Here is a 16074-nt window from a genome sequence, read left to right as displayed (position 1 = left end):
GGATATGCACTCAGTGTCTGTTCATTTGACATATTTAATGCAAAAATAAAGGTGTTTACATTTTTTTTTTTTTCCTTTTTCCATTGCCTTGATCCAAATAGTTAGGCCACCTGATGGACAGCCAGCTGGTGAGGGTTTAGATTCTATATTGTATTTTGCGTAAACCGATCTGTGGATTGGGTGTAGAGGCCATATTTCATGAAATGCACTGATATGAAATTTATCAATGAAATATCCCCATCCTACGTTGTTCTACTTGTGCTTTAATTGTGCTACGTAACAAGAAAGCAGCTTGATCTGTGGTGTAATGTCTAGAATCTGTGTGGACGGAAGGGTTAAACATGTCTCTCTCTATTGTTTGTCTTGTTCATTATCTACTTTCCTGTCTTCTCGGACCAGAATGGGGAGAGTTGGGTTCAAGTTCCCCGACAACCTTTCCCCACTAAGCAGTAGACCCCCTTCCTTAAGCCAACCTCATGGGATCGTCATTAAAGAGTCTCTTTGATGTTTCTTTTTTGTGGTTGGCCATTTTCTTTTGGTCTCCATCACACTCAACATGTATTGGGTGCTGAGTGGTATGGAGTGGATTTAGCAATATTCCAACCTCTGGCACTCACCTCCGCCTCCATACAGAATTTGCCCAGGGGGTGTCTACGTGGTGAATTGATGGTGTGCATTGCTTCCCTCGTCGGATTGCAAATGCAGTTGACCAATTTCTACCTCCATCTGAACTATTATCTCCTTCAGGTCTTCATTACAGTTCCATCCCATTGTCAATTCCTTCAAGGTATTCGTAGTGTGCAATGCTGAGCCTTTTACTTAATCTCTAATTGAGGAGTTTCTTGAAATTTCAAAAGTTATGAAGGGGCTGTATCTGTTCATGCTGGTAATCTCAGAAGTGATATTACTATTAATTCCACAGCATTCATTTGTGTCATCATGGCCTTGCTCTTCTACATGCATTTCACTACCAAGCTGCACTTCCTTCTTCTCATCAACAGTATCTTGGCAAACTGTCAGGGGTTTCAGCTTTCTTGGGGGATGGCAAGAGCTTACTCAATGACAGTTTTATACCTGTTGGAGAAAAAAAAAATCCTGCTATCATTGGGCATGTATCCGGCCAATCCACTGTTTCCCCTTATTTAGAAAATAAATGTTCTTTCTTTTCTTACTTGGAGTAGATTCCACCTCCTCAATCAATAAGGTTATTGATTTAGTCTCTTGTACAATTTTCTGCAGCAGGCCGAACCAGCTTTTTGTTCGACCGTCACCTACCCCCCCCCCCCCCCCCCCATCACCTTCAGGTGGCTTCCCCGGGCTATTCTTTTTCCCATTAGCACTCGGGTTTTAAGGCACGATATAAAGAATGTTCACTTGCCTCAACAAAATGTTTTCATCTACACTAGTCCTTACTACTAAATGGTTATAAGATAACTGCTCACATGTCTTGTGGAAGTGGGGGTTTAAAGCCCTTACCCTTTTAAATCCACTGTTCTTTGGGGGGGATAATGGGGGGGGGAGGGGTTGTAACAACCCTACTGATTGGCTGGTGAGAACCTAATCATTGTAATAGTGGGCTGGCTCTGCCCTACCTCTTCATGGCTCAGATGAGCTAAGATGAGTCTGGTCGTGGCCCGGACATATCCTGCATTGCAGGAGATGTTATCGGGCTTTAAGTGCTCTGTCGTCCCCTCCCCAATCACCTGATGGCAAGGGCAGCACATGAGCTGTAGTCCCCACAGGCTAGTAACAGCACCACAAGATGCTACTCTTGTGCCCCACACATACTGTTGTTATTGGACCAGGTCAGTTTGATGCTGTCTAAATCACCAGATAGTTATGGACTCTTACCACAACCTGCATGAAAATCACTAACCTGGTGGCAAAAGTGAAATGGCTACACTTCTAATAACTATGTTCACTGTCATTTCTGAAGCTGTAAACCTGAATTTATAGAGTTTGATGTATTAATGCTGTATCTTGCAAATGTATTAATGTTCTCTCTCTTTCTTTTTTCCCTTTAAACTCTGCTTCATATGCACAGTTGGCCATGTCTTCATCAGGTGAGTACATCACTCCTACAGCATGGAACGAACTCCCACTGCACATCAGACACACCTCATATCTTCTTGAATTCTCCAAGAAGCTGAAGACTTGGATTTTCCATTAACCCCCTCACCCTAGGCTAGGCGGGACCCTCAAACATGCTTAGTGCCTGCATACCGTCACATTTGATAGCACACTGTACAGACAAAGATAACAACATAACCTAAAGGATAACAGTGCAGATCTGTCCAGGTTTCTACGCATAGAGGGCTGGGCTGCTAGCGTAAATGTGATTGAAAGCTCTGATGAGACAAAAGTGATTTCCTCTTTATCTTAAGCAATTTAAGTGCGGGAGTGTGGGTTTGTATGAAGTATCTTGTTTTGCAGTGGCAGCTGGTAGTCTTACGAGGGAGAGGTTACACATACACCTTATTCACACCCATTCATTTACACGAGCACTCACACAGCCATTCACAACACTCACTAACAAATACACACAAATTCATAAATGCACGCACCAAACAAACTATTTGTTGTAGGTCACACCTCCTCCACCCCTCCATTACTCCAGTCAATCTAACTAACAAACTCTCATATCCGCAACTCAAATTAACTCATAATAATACTAAAACTGTACTCCTTATTAAATTATACTAATCCATCACTAATTCTTGTTGGATACCGGAGTAGCGTGCTACTCATCGAAAAGCGATTCGACGCCTCGTCAGGGGTAGTAAGCGCTATATAAATACGATTACAATACAATACACGAGACGTATAAGGGCTGGATCAGGTGGCATTCGTGCCGTGTAAATCCACAAGATTCAATCTGCATAGACTCCATAACTGGCTGTCCTCAGATTTGCGGCCGGACTCTCATGTAGTCCTCTCTCTCGAAGCCAAAAAGGCTTTTAATGTAGTCCACTGGCCCTTCCTGATGCGAACCCTGATAAGATTCGGATTTGGCCTCAAGTTCCTGAACTGGGTAGCGCTCCTTTACACACAACCCAGTGCTGCGTTGAGAGTAAATACCTCCCTTTCTTCTGAATTTTCCATTGGAAGGAGGACAAAACAGGGTTATCCTCTGTTTTCCCTCCCCACCCCCTTCTATTTGCCCTTTCACTGGAGCAATTGGCGTGCTTGGTTGGTCAGCAACCCAACTTTATAGGTTTTAGGGCCATGGAGAGAACAACCGAGGAAGAAAAGATCTCATTATACGCAGATGACATCCTGCTTTGTCACCCAGCCAGCTGTTCCAGTTGTTTGACTCCTATGGAGCCTACTCTGGATATAGAATTAACGGGGACAAATTGGTCTTGTACCCAGCGGGTGGGAAGTTGGATCTGTTGACCATCACAGGGAGGCTCAGAATGGACAAAGAGGACTTTCAATCCCTAGGGATCTGTGTTGCCACAGACCAAGAGATTAGTTTAGATTGAAATTTGCTGAGGGCACTGGCAGAATTTCATACAGATGCAGAACACTGGAAGGCCTTACCGCTCACCATAATGGGCAGATTCAAACAAGACCATATCTCCATTATCTTTATGGAGGGAAGGGGAAAAGATGCCTACTACTAGCAACCCAGGTAACGATGGAGGATTGGTCGAAGGCAAATGCCGGGATGGGATGGGGTACTAAAATTACCTGCAAAACCCCGCTATGGCTGGGGACAAGCCTTAAAGAAATTGGGAAGCTGGTGGGCTCTGGGTCCTGGGACCTCATTGGAATATCTAAGCTTGGAGATCTCCTAGAAGAGGGGTACCTAATATCTTTTAGTTCCCTTCAACATGATTATCAATTCACAGTATTACAAATAAATACAGTTGAGATGCGTGTGGGAGGCTGAAGATCAGGATTTCAGGGTCTGCACCACTCGAGGGCAGATAACCCATGGGAGAAATAGTGGGGAAGGTGGTGTCTTACACATGCAAAACAATAAATTAAAATCAGCCGGACTCCCTGATGAAATTGAGGGAAAAGTGGCAGAGTGAACTGGTAGAACTAGATGACATGGACTGGGAGGCCGCATTGATGTATCCGGGGGAGGTAGCGATTAAGTCACGCCTGAGGTTAATGCAATTTAATGTGCTACACTGAGTATATTATGATCGAGCTTGAATGCATAAGTTTAGGAGACTCGAGTCCTCGGAGAGTCTAAGATGTAGGGCAGACGGGGAGACACTTCTGCATACGATCTGGGGCTGTCATCTCCTACAACAATACTGGAGCATGATACTGACAGAACTGGGGAAGGTATCGGGCAGTTTTCCCAGTGGAACCTAACTTTTACCAGAGGGTGCCCAAAGCAATATATAAAATCTGGGGTCTCTGGAAAAAGTATTATGATTTAGAATTGATGATGAATATGGAGGAGGCCCCTCCTACCCATATTCTTCTTCACAATTCCCAATTATCTTGATGTATTAATGTACCTATATGTGGAATTGACTACTGTGATAATATTGCTGTATTTTCTCTGCTTTTCTGGTTATTTTATAATGAATGCAAGTTTGCACTGTTTGTTTATATTTAAAATAATAAAAATATTTTAAAAAGAGAAGAAATATAAGGGCAAACTAGAAAGAAAGAGTCCACATGTCATGATGATGCAGGGTATATACCACACGGTCTGTAAGAGGGCATTCAAGAATCTAAACATTTTACCCTGAAAAGGAGGCTGAGGGGTGCCAGAAGGGCATGCAGAATCTTAAACAGAATACAGTAATTCACTGCATCCTTGAGGGAGGTGTACTGCTAGATTGCTCTCAAGAGAATCAAATTAGAAAAGGTATTCTCAGAAAGATCAGTGAATGCTCGCAACAGCCCTCCAACAAAGGGCAGAGACCATAACAGTAGTCCGAAAATGACACCACAGACAGGAGCATAATGGTACAGAGCAGGCTCTGATGAAGCAGGGACCATGTTACGTATGTGTGGTAAGAGATGCTGACTCGTTTAGCCCAGCAGCTGTTATCTGCTGTGTCTCGTCTTTACCTTGCCTTCAGTGGTGGGTCTGAGTTGAAGTGTGTGGGTGAAGAAGTTTATGTAAAAGTGGCAGATGCAGAGTAGAACAAAGGCTTTCCTGCTGATTTTTGTGTGAAAGCATGTCAGCTAAGACAAACCTTTTTCTACTTGTTGTAGGTGTGAGAAATCTCTGATTGAGTGGGTACTTCTCAGTGCAAGTAATGTAGTCAATATATTTCTGCTCTCTGTACTTGGCAGTGAATCTGTATTATTATCTGAATCTAGCGGTCAGTGTATTACAGTGGATATTTTCCTGCTGCCTATAATTCATGATGGATGTGCTCCTTCTTTCTGTACCTACCTTCAACAATTGTATTACCCTACACATTACTTATACGTGAGCTTTAATTTGCACTTGTCTGTACAGAGACAGGACAGATTTCCTTTTCTGGATCCAATCTTTTACTACACCATTTTGAAGCAAAATGGTTTTGTGGGAGGGTAAAGGAGGGTTGACAGGACCTGGTTCTGGAGGTATGCCTGCTTTTTCTGTCTGCCTAGTTCTGGGTGTGGTTTGATGTAGATATTTCTGTGTGAATGTGGTCCTGCTGTTTGTAACAAGTAGTGGATATGTTTCTGTTTTCATTATAGTGGCTCGAGACACGGCCAGACCGCCAGGAGTGCCCTGTGTGCAAAGCTGGGATCAGCCGGGATAAAGTTATTCCACTCTATGGCAGAGGGAGTACCAGCCAGCAGGATCCAAGGTTAGTAGAGGGATTGTGCATACGAATGATTAAGGATAACAAGGGGCTATTTCTCTTGACATAGGTGTCCATGCAACTTTGTGAGAGGGGCATACACACATCTAATCTTTCACAAAAATCTATATCTTGTGGGAGTAGTTTATCCCCTTGTGTTTCTTTTTCATAGTGCTATCTGGGATTTGTCCCAGAGGCACTAGAAACAAATCTACAAATGTTACCATTCAAACAGTAAATAAACTGGTCCTGTAGAAATTATTCTTGGAGCTGACAGTTCATTTAAGATTGCACTGCATGGCTAGTTGGGATGTCTCCCCATAACTGACAGACCTTATCTGTACTGTAGAATGGTGTTGGGTGTTCACTGTTCATTGTAATTTGATGATGCTTTATTTTGAATGTCCCTTTCATAATGGCGCAAATGCCACCTATTTCACTATGGTCGACTTTACAACTGAGTTGATGTCTGTTGTACAATTATATGTTGTGGGCAAGCGGAATGAAGTGACCCATGAATCACTATTATAAAGACGGAGAGAGTGACATGCAGGTCGCCTTACCACCTAACATACTTTCAGCTTTATGGATTGTATCAGTCCACCACACCAGTAAACCAGAAAGCAACCAACACCCTTATATCACCCATGCAGTTCAGAAGTTGTTTATTACGCACCTCATGGTTCCTGGAAAGTGCTTTGTGGTCTTGAAAAGAGGTAGGAAAACACTGTATACATGCTGCCTACAGTACCATATCAATATGAATATTGCATAATTAGGAACTTTCAACTAGAAGTGTGGTCATATTGGTTGCTTGTAAGGTGCTCACTAGGTACTGTGTTGTGTCAGTGCAGGCTGCTTGAGGCTGTCCTAAGAGGGAATTTTTTGCATAGTTGTAAAGGCCAGAATGAAAGGCAAGTGGAGGCCTGGGGACAATGGGAAGGAGGACAAAACATGGTATCCCTTTAGAGCCATCTGGACCATTGCAGGGTAGAAGGAGTATGAGGCAGTGGAAGTAGGGAACAGGCGGTAGCTGGAAGAGTGTGATCATTTGTTTACTCCCCAAAAACAAGCCTTGGAATATGTTTGCAGTTCCTAATCCCCTTTCTTTCACTGCTTCCATTTGAAGCACTAAACATGCTAGTGCTCAGCGTAAATTACACTGTTGATTTTATTTTTTGCACCTGAAGTCTCAAATTATTGGTTGTTTGCTCTTTCATTAACCTCTGGGCATTAAGCTAGTAGACATACATCCTTGTCAGTATTGATTCACATCTGTTGCTAGGGCTATGGTGCCCAGGTTGAAGGTTTAGTGTCATTCTGGTTGGTGCCATAATGGATTTACTGAAGCAGGGGTCGGCATGGAGACAGTTTACTGCCCTCCATCTAGCTCACAAGCACAGGACCCAGCATGGACAAGGTGAAGCTCATTGGAGGTACTTTGGGACAACTCATGATGCCCACTTTGTTGAGAATTAGACTGTGCTGTAGGCAGGCACTGCCTGTCATAGTCATTAGATTAGAGCCACCATAAAAATGAGTGGAGAAAGTATCACATTTAGTTTCATGAAACCATCATCTTTGACATAAATTTTCTTTTCACCCGAAAGGTTAAAGACGCCACCACGACCTCAAGGACAGAGGCCAGAGCCGGAGAGCAGAGGGGTGAGTTATAGTTTTATAAGTTCTTGTGGCACCTTCTCTAGCACCTTTGCATTTGTGACAGCTGTTACATTCTGCATCTGCTTTCACCGTTCCTAACCTGTACAAGTGCATAATGTTGCTCCACTTACTAAAGCTCTCCTTCCTTGTCTTGCAGGGCTTCCAAGGCTTTGGAGACACTGGCTTTCATATGTCATTTGGCATTGGTACCTTCCCCTTTGGCCTCTTTACCACAGTGTTCAACACAAACGACTACTTTCACAGAGCAGGTAGTAGTCCCTAATTCGAGCCTCGGGGATAGAGAGAGAAGCACAGTTTTGAGGAATCACGTTTCCTTGCCAGATCTAAGAAACCTCTGTTTCGAGATTGTTGCCCAGTTTACTAATCTTAAATTTTATTTGTCCTTTTACTAGTTGTGAACGCACAAATCAGGTACACTTGCGTGTTAATGAGAGACAGTAGTCAAACATGGTTGTGGAGGCATAGTTATTTAAGCTTGAGCTCGGAGAGATCTGAAGCAGTCAGCTTCCAAGTATACTCTACCATACACAGCTGGCACAATCTTTATATACTGTTTGAACTTCATTGAAATATAGTGAAATAGCTGAGTCAGACTTGTGTGCATGTAATAGGTTTTGTAAGTTAAGCTGTGTACAAACACTATCTGATAGAGACTTCTAGCTGCAGATTGCTTACCTTTGATTCGAATCCGGAATCTTTTGCTGAGCTATACCCTGCGTGCGCTGTCGGGTGGAGTCGTTCTGCTCCGCGTGGTGTGGTTTGAGCGGTCTGTGACGTCACGGTCGCCTATAAAGGCACCACCCCTGCGCACGTACGTCAGTTCTTTTACTTCCGTGCTGATTAAGAGAAGGTCCGGGATCGAGCTACCCTCTTCCTTTTTTGGAAGGCTTTTTTTTACCCTTCTGTGGAAGAATTGTCAAGAAATCTGATGAGCTGGGTTCAGGGAGGCCCTAAAATCCTAGATTTAGGGGCCAGAGGGCAGTAGCTAATGGCTACTGTCCCTAAGGGTGGCCACACTTCCATGTGCCCACTCCCTTTGGGGAGGGGGGCACAAACCTCATCCTGTTGGTCCCTGTCCTCCAAACCAAGATGGAGGATTCTGCAAGGATTGGAGGGTGAGGGTCACTCTGGAGACATCTTAGGGGTGGTCCCAGCTGAAGTGGTCACTCCTCCTTGTTTTTCCTTATTTTCCCGGCGACAGAAGTGGTGCTTGGTCCGGGGGGAAGGCATCTCCACTTGCTGGAGTGCCCTGGGGTACTGTAACAGGAGGCCTGATCCTCTGGGGCTCACGGCCAAGTGTTATAGTTCCTGCAAGGGGGAGGTGTGAAGCACCTCCACCCAGAGCTGGCTTTGTTTCTGACCCCAGAGAGCACAAAGGCTCTTACCCCATGGGGTCAGAAACGTGTCTGTTTAGTGGCAGGCTGGCACCGACCGGTCAGCCTTAAACTAAAGGGTTGGTATCAGTGTGGCTTTATTGTGCTGAGAAGTTTGATACCAAACTTCCCAGCCTTCAGTGAAGCCATACTGGAGCTATGGAGTTCGTAATGACAAACTCCAAGCCCATATACTCGATATGGCCACACTGCACTTAGAATATCTAAGAATCGTCTTAGACACTGTGGGGCATATTGCTCACGCAGCTATGCCCTCACCTGTGGTATAGTGCACCCTGCCTTAGGGCTGTAAGGCCTGCTAGAGGGGTGATTTACCTGTGCCACAGGCAGTGGTTTGTGGACATGGCACCCTGGAAGGAGTGCCATGCCGACTTTATCATTTTTTCCCCCACCAGCACACATAGTCTGTAATGGCAGTGCGCATGTGCTTGATGATGGGTCCCTTAGGGTGGCACAATACATGCTGCAGCCCTTATGGACCCTGCCTTGTCAGGATCCAGACAGACAACTAGGGGAAATTCTAAGTTAAGGAATCTGCAAATAGATATTGTCTCTACTAGATAAGGCGTTACCGAAGGTAAGTAACTTGTCCAGTTAGGGGATAAGCTTATGCAGAAATCTTGTTGGTTGGCAGCTAGGCATGGCAGTGTAGGGTAAAGTGTGGCTCTAATGTGGCAGCTTGGTAGCCATCTGGGAGTAAGATCAGAAGTTTTGAGATGTGAAAGCTAGGTTTGTGCCACGAGAGGACACTAAGCATTAAAGTTTGTGTTGTGATGGGACTTGGTTCTATTCTCATGTTATGGGGCTGACTTTAGATCTGCATTGTCCCATGTTACGTGAGGTTTGCTTCCCTCTTTCTCACACACTCATTTGTCCTTGCATGGAAGGAGGTAAATCAAGCAATACGTGAGATAAGCGTACATGCATGCTTGATCTTACGAACCACGTTCAGTGGATGCAGGACTGTTCTGTGAGTGGATCTATCTATATGATGTTATCTTGTCAGGGCACACACTCCAAACTATTGTCAAGAGGCGGAGAGGCCAGGCTAAGCTCCACTATCATAGAGTTTAAACAGAAGATTGGTATTTTATTGGATTTCATGTTGTGTTTTATAATTTAATAAAGTTATCCTTGCATCAGTCGAGTTCCCAGCAATATTAGAGCTTTGGAATGTTGAGAGCTTTATTGAAGACAGTGGAGTGGCAATAGGTCTTTATTATGGATATGAATGCTTCCATCAACAAATAAAATGTCACAATCCTTAGCCTATAGTGTTTTTCTCTTACTCATCTCAGAATATGTGAAGTTGTACAAGGGACTGAGAGGGACAGTAGGAAGGGAGAGGCAAGGGAGAAAGGACGATGAAAGTCTTTGCTGTCGCAGCTGAGATGGTTTGGTCCTTCTTATATCTCTAGCACACATTATTCATGCATGTGAATTAATGTTGGAGCTGTGCACCCTGGCTTGAGTAGCCTTGACAGGAACAGTCATTAACTGATTGTGACAGTCCCAAAAGAATTGAGGAATAACCTCCAGAGAGGCACTGGAGCCTACAGTGAGATATGGGATTGGTAGGAGACTAGCCCCAGGTTTTAATTTCCTCCAACCTAAATGCCTGACTCATTTGGCTATACCAACCATTAAAGCCCCTCTCTGTTATGGACCCAAGCAGACCTTGGCCAGTACAATCTGCTGTAATACTGTGTAAGTGAGTGAGTGTCTGGGAGGCTTCCCCAACTTGTAAAACTATTTGCAAATGTTGGCAGTGCCTGTGATGTTTAACGTTTTAATCCTTTGTTTTCTCCCCACCCCCATTTTTGCTGGGCCTCTGATGCAGACTTGGATGGAGCTCCTCATGGCAACAATGGCAGCAGCTGGCAGGACTCGCTGTTCCTCTTCATCGCAATTTTCTTCTTTTTCTGGCTCCTGAGCGTGTGACATCTAACATGACCCACATCTTATGTATGAGATTCAACCTTGAAGGAGACAAGCTGCTGGGTAGGGCAGTGGTTCCTGAGGTGAGAAGAAAGCGGCAAGGAGAACGCAATATGTTTGAGAACTATTGTCCTTGCGCTAATCTTTCAGGACAGTGACCCTTTGTATGTCCAGAGAGGTACAAGAACAGTGGAGTTATACAGACTGCCCAGCTTCAACTTAACCAATACCAGCAAACCACTGACGAAGCTACAATCTTTTTATTTTCATACTGTTGCAGACAAACTAGTGGATGTTTAATTGATTTGTGGGCTTATGGAACAGAACAGCATCTATGAAAAGTGTATCCCAGGAGGGCAGTACGGATTGACCTGTTTAAGAAGCTATGGAAGAAGAGGTGCCCAGGCAGAAGCGTTATCACTGCGGGTCAGGGATGGAGCTGTTGGAGATGCCCTTTGTCATTGAAGATTCTGGGAGGGGGTGGTAGATAAATGATTTAGGTGTGCATGGATTGAGGAGGGAGGGTTGAAAATATGCTGGATGTGGTGGAACTGATAGAGAGAACAGTAAGCCAACTGGATTCTGCTAAATGACACCATGGCCATGAGTTAAGTGCTGTGTATTTGAAAGTCTTTTTCTTACGACACACTGTTGTCCCTTTCCACGGGGTCCATCCCATCCATTCTAGGTTTTCCCTAAAAAGTTAAAGGTTATTGCTTATGTGAAGGTTTCTGTACTCTGTTGATATCTGCTTTCCCCACCTCTTAATGACTTCTCCTTCAGATTCTTTCAGGTATTGTGATGGGTATGTTAGTATGAGGTTTGTTTCCTGGCGAAACAATCTGTTAACCAGTTCTTGAGCTGTGGATAACTGATGATTCGTCTCTACTCACATTAGAAACCCTGAGTTCATGTCTAGCTAGGTGAACCTTGTGCCTGCCCTCAGCCCAAGGTCACAAGTATTCAAAGTTTCTCCTTCTTGACCCCTACCTGTCGCTGTCCAAAGCCCTTCTACTCCCATACTTGTGCGTCAATCACTATAGCCCATTGGTGGTTTTGCACATATCACAAGATGGTAAGAAGGGCCTTATTTCGCTCTCCTCTATCATAGAGCCAGGCTTTGACAAGCAGAATTACATTCAAAAGAGGTGCTTGCTTGTTTACACTACTCAACAAGCATCTTGCAGTGTAGCTGTGCATAGAAGATTTCTTATCTCTAAGTAGTGTTGTGAAGCATTCAGTGATATGCTCCAGTTGCGAGAAACAGTACCTTCCCATGGCTAGTAGGTTAACTGAGTAAGTGCAGTTTTGAGTGGAACTTGTTGTTGGAGGGGTGGCCCTGACAACCACTTGGTCTGGCCTTCCCAACGTCTCCACAGAGTGCCTCAGCTTTGCAAGAGACTACTTGTTGCTGTTGAATCTCTGCACACTGTCACATTCGAGAAATAGAGCCACTTTCTAAGCATACAAGGTGACTCTTGTAGCGTGTACCTCTGTCCATCTAGTGTGCTCTGTGAGCTATTTGTTTCTCTTTGAGTGTGTGCATCTGCAAAAATGTTTTACTGCCTGAGCTGTGAACATATGTAATGTTTCTAAGCTAAGCATTTTGTTTTCTTTCATGGAAGCGATGTTTCCAGGAGTGTTTTAAGTCCAGGCATGCTCGTGTGGGACAGGAACGAAGTATGGTTGTCTAGCATAGTTGTGATGCTAAGTTGTGAAGCATCTGCTGTGGTTGGTTTTTTTGGTTGGTACCCGAGCTCCTCAAATGGGCACACTGAGCTGCATCAGGCGACAGTCTAAACACAATTGTTGTTCAAAGTGGTAAATATTTCTGTTTGGGGCAATGTAACTAGACTAAAAGAAATGATTTAGGCCAGTCATTAGTCCAAATTATAACCTGTCTTTGTCCCTTGTTGGACCTTATAAGAGTCACAGATGCTTACCAAACCTTCCAGGTGCCCCACCCTTGAATTTCTTCCGGAACAGTAACATCTCTGCATCCATGCCAAGCCCGTTGCCCTGCTGCTCTTGATATTTGATCTGGAGAGGGGCCTTAAGATGGAAAAAAAAAGATTCACTTATGTTAACTTCCTGCAAGCTACATTACTTAAATATTCATATTAAAATTAGATTTTCATTCTTTTTCTCACTTTAAACTACTTCCACTAGAAATGCTGTTTAATTCTGTAGGAAATCCTTCCACTATTAGATTCCAAAGATAGCAGATTCCTAACTCAAAACTTTAGTTTGAACCCTGAGGACAGCAGGTGATAGATCTTTCTTGTAGTGTTAAGTCAGCTTGAGATAGACCAAATTGTTTAATCTCATGTTGGGTGCACTAGAATTAAGAAAAAACGCATGTAGGTTTACAGTAGTCCGCACTGAGGGGCTGATCAAAGACGTTACAACCTGCAACGTAAGAGTGTTCCTATTGCATTTATATAAAAAAGCAATGCCTGGTTAACTTCTCTTACACTAGCACAACACAGCTGGAACCTGATAAAATGTGTACCAGGGATTTAACATTTTAATAATGACTGAATTGCTTGTCTCCTGTAACTACTTCTTAACACTTTTATATTAGCCTCATGTGCCTCGCAGCAAATGGTGAGAAATCAAATGTCATCTATGAAGCAATTCTTGAATGGTCTTGAAATATTTTAAGTTCTTTAGTTTATTGGAGGATGAGCATTTTTGATTTGTATTAATCTTGGTGGTCTGCAAAGGACTCAGCACTTTATATATTTTTTTCATTTGTTGAAAGTTGATTTAATTGTTGTGTGTTACTGAGACGCAAACCATTGCATTTCTGCTTCCACATTAATTTTGGATTCTCGCAGGTCATGGCAGATTGATCTGGCGTGAAAGACTATGGAAATGGCGCAAGCACCGAATTCCACAGTGTGCATGAGGACATGCTTTAGGTTAGCCAAGCACTTGTTACTACGCTGGCCAGCTCTGAATCTGAGTTTCAAAACATGTTGGCACATGTCCTGGCTAACTCTTCAGAGAATGGGACCTTCTGGGGCCTCTCCCAGGAGCTACAACTATTCCAAGGACGTCCTACAGTTGTTAGAGGTGATGGGCATCTTTAGAGCCTTGATGTGTCACCAAGCCTGCAGAATTTCATTTCAGTCAGCATCGCCTGCAGCAGGAGATGGTCACGTTTTATACAGACAGTACAGCTGCTTGCTCAACTTGAGAAAACAGTCCATTCCCTAAAAGACATCACTCTTGCTCTGGTTATTCATTACAACCTGCTTCTCTTTTTGTGGTTGCTCTTTTAAACACAGCACTCTTTTTGTGGCCGCTCTCTAACATGCACTGTTCTTTCTGTGCCCACTCCCTAAGAGACACTACTCTTTCTGTGGTCTGCTAGTGCAAGCAATTGTTTATGCTTCAGTATTGATCATGTATTAGTAAAATGCAAACTAAGTTTATAAAAAGATCTTTAATGTGAAAGTGTGTAGTCTCTCTTAGTGAAACGTGTTATTGCTTCCCACCCCTTCATTAGAACAGTGACACTGTTTCCTGTCCCAGAAACTGGTACTCAGTTCGTTGTGTTTACTTGTTAACATACTCCACAGGAGGAACATATATTTTATGCAGAAAGGCTTGAGTTGGTCCTGCCTCTGTAAGACTGAGCCCAGTGTAGGTTACTAAGTGTGAAGTCTAGGATGGGACTGAGAAAGTGTCTGATCTTTCTCTCCTTTCTGTAGAGAGAAACACTTGCAGAGCTGACGCGGTCCTCCACGAGGGTTTAATACAAGTATTCCTCTCACTTGTTTGTGAGGACTAATGTTTTGAAGTTAGTAAGGTCATAAATGATCAACATCCTTCTGTCAACTTTACCTGTCCCATCCTCAAACTCAAGTCTCCATAGAATGATTTTTGATTTCAGGCATCCGACTATTTGCTGGTCAGAGTGCTACAACAGCCTAATGGGGTCAGAGCTTCCCCATACTTAAATAACAGCCTACACTGCACAATATGCGTTCTGTGACTAAATGTGATTTGTGTTTACAACCAATTTAAAATATAGGACAAAACCTGGGTGAAACACCCTGTAATGTACCTGTGTAATGCAAAGAAATTAGTGTGATCTGAAAGAAATGGCATCCTCCTAAATCCCTGGATGTTCATGTTGATTTTGCCCACTAACAGTACACACTTACAGCTCCAATTGCAGAACCATGAGAGTTCTTGGTGAGACCAAACCATGAGTAGGCATATGATAAGCATTCTAAAAACACACAGTGGAGCAGACTATGAGTGCACGTGGATACTTGTTATATCCTTGCCTCCGGCCAATGCCTTTCCTTGTTCCAGGCAAGCCCTTCTCTCTGCTTTTGCCATTATGTGACCAAATGCAGTCACCACTAATCTTTATTGCTCTAAGATCAAGTCACCTACATCTCCTACAAGCAGACCCTTTGGTACTAGTGAAGAACATCTTTCAGAGATGTGTGTTAGGTGGGCATACCTGCGTTGAAAGCAGCATTGCCTAAAGATTGTGACGTTATTTGGTGCTGTGGCTCGGGACCGTAGAGCAGAGGCCATCCCTCTGAAAGTGGACACCCTTTTAGTGTGTGCTGTTGCTTGCCAGGTTGGGGATCAGAATTACCAAATGCTCCTTTTCTACTGGACACTCAAGTGGATGATTTGTACTCTCTACTGCATGTCAATTTGGCTTTTTCAGTGTGCAGTGGAGTGGGGCACAGTGATTGGATCTCTTACCTGGTAGTAGCAGACCCAAAGCTAGGTAGCACCCCATCCTCTCATCTCTTAAAATGTTTACATGCAGTGCAAGTGGGACAGAGGGCTAGAACAAAATAGAGGTGAGAGCCAACCTGCAGTAAGCTTAGTCACTGCTTTTCTAACAGAATGGTCAATTTAAAATTTTATTTGTTCCAATTGTAAACCAATATTGCATTAAGGATTCTGGCTCCGAAATGTGTACATAGTACAGGATCTTTTGTTAATTATGCAATGTGTTTTTTTTTCCATGCTGAAAAGTAACTGATTAAAATATGAACATTGGTTTAGAAACAAGTTATGCGAGCAATCATTTCTGCAGAGCCCATCCTGCGCTCATTTGCGATTGGTCTTTTCTCTAGCTCTTAAATCCCTTGTCTGTGGCACAAAAGCCAATTCCCTTTTCTCTCTGTCTCTTTTTGTGTTTTTACCGTTCTGAAGGTGTCTTTTGGAGCTTGAATCACATGCTTGAGTCAAGGCCTGTCGTCAGAGTGGGTGCCCCACGGTAACTTTGCAATAGCCGTATGAGACTG

At 43.6% G+C, this 16074-nt stretch overlaps 1 protein-coding gene across 2 annotated transcripts in view; it reads left to right on the top strand.

Moving 5' to 3' along the window:
* Window positions 1-15838, top strand: part of RNF5 (ring finger protein 5) — a 38990-nt gene extending 23152 nt beyond the window's left edge. The window contains exons 2-6 of one of the 2 annotated variants that reach the window (XM_069237261.1): window positions 2045-2063; window positions 5665-5777; window positions 7382-7436; window positions 7591-7702; window positions 10689-15838. In XM_069237261.1, the coding sequence (XP_069093362.1) occupies window positions 2045-2063; window positions 5665-5777; window positions 7382-7436; window positions 7591-7702; window positions 10689-10789 (400 nt within the window). In that variant the 3' untranslated portion in view covers window positions 10790-15838. Of the gene's footprint in view, window positions 1-2044; window positions 2064-5664; window positions 5778-7381; window positions 7437-7590; window positions 7706-10688 lie in introns of both variants that reach the window. The other variant, XM_069237260.1, reaches the window with a different exon arrangement.
* The last annotated feature ends 236 nt before the right edge of the window (window positions 15839-16074 follow it).

Source organism: Pleurodeles waltl, chromosome 6 (assembly GCF_031143425.1).
Source record: "Pleurodeles waltl isolate 20211129_DDA chromosome 6, aPleWal1.hap1.20221129, whole genome shotgun sequence".
Classification (NCBI taxonomy): Eukaryota; Metazoa; Chordata; class Amphibia; order Caudata; family Salamandridae; genus Pleurodeles; species Pleurodeles waltl.
Note: the sequence above shows the minus strand (reverse complement) of the source record. Positions and strands in the feature narration are given on the sequence as shown.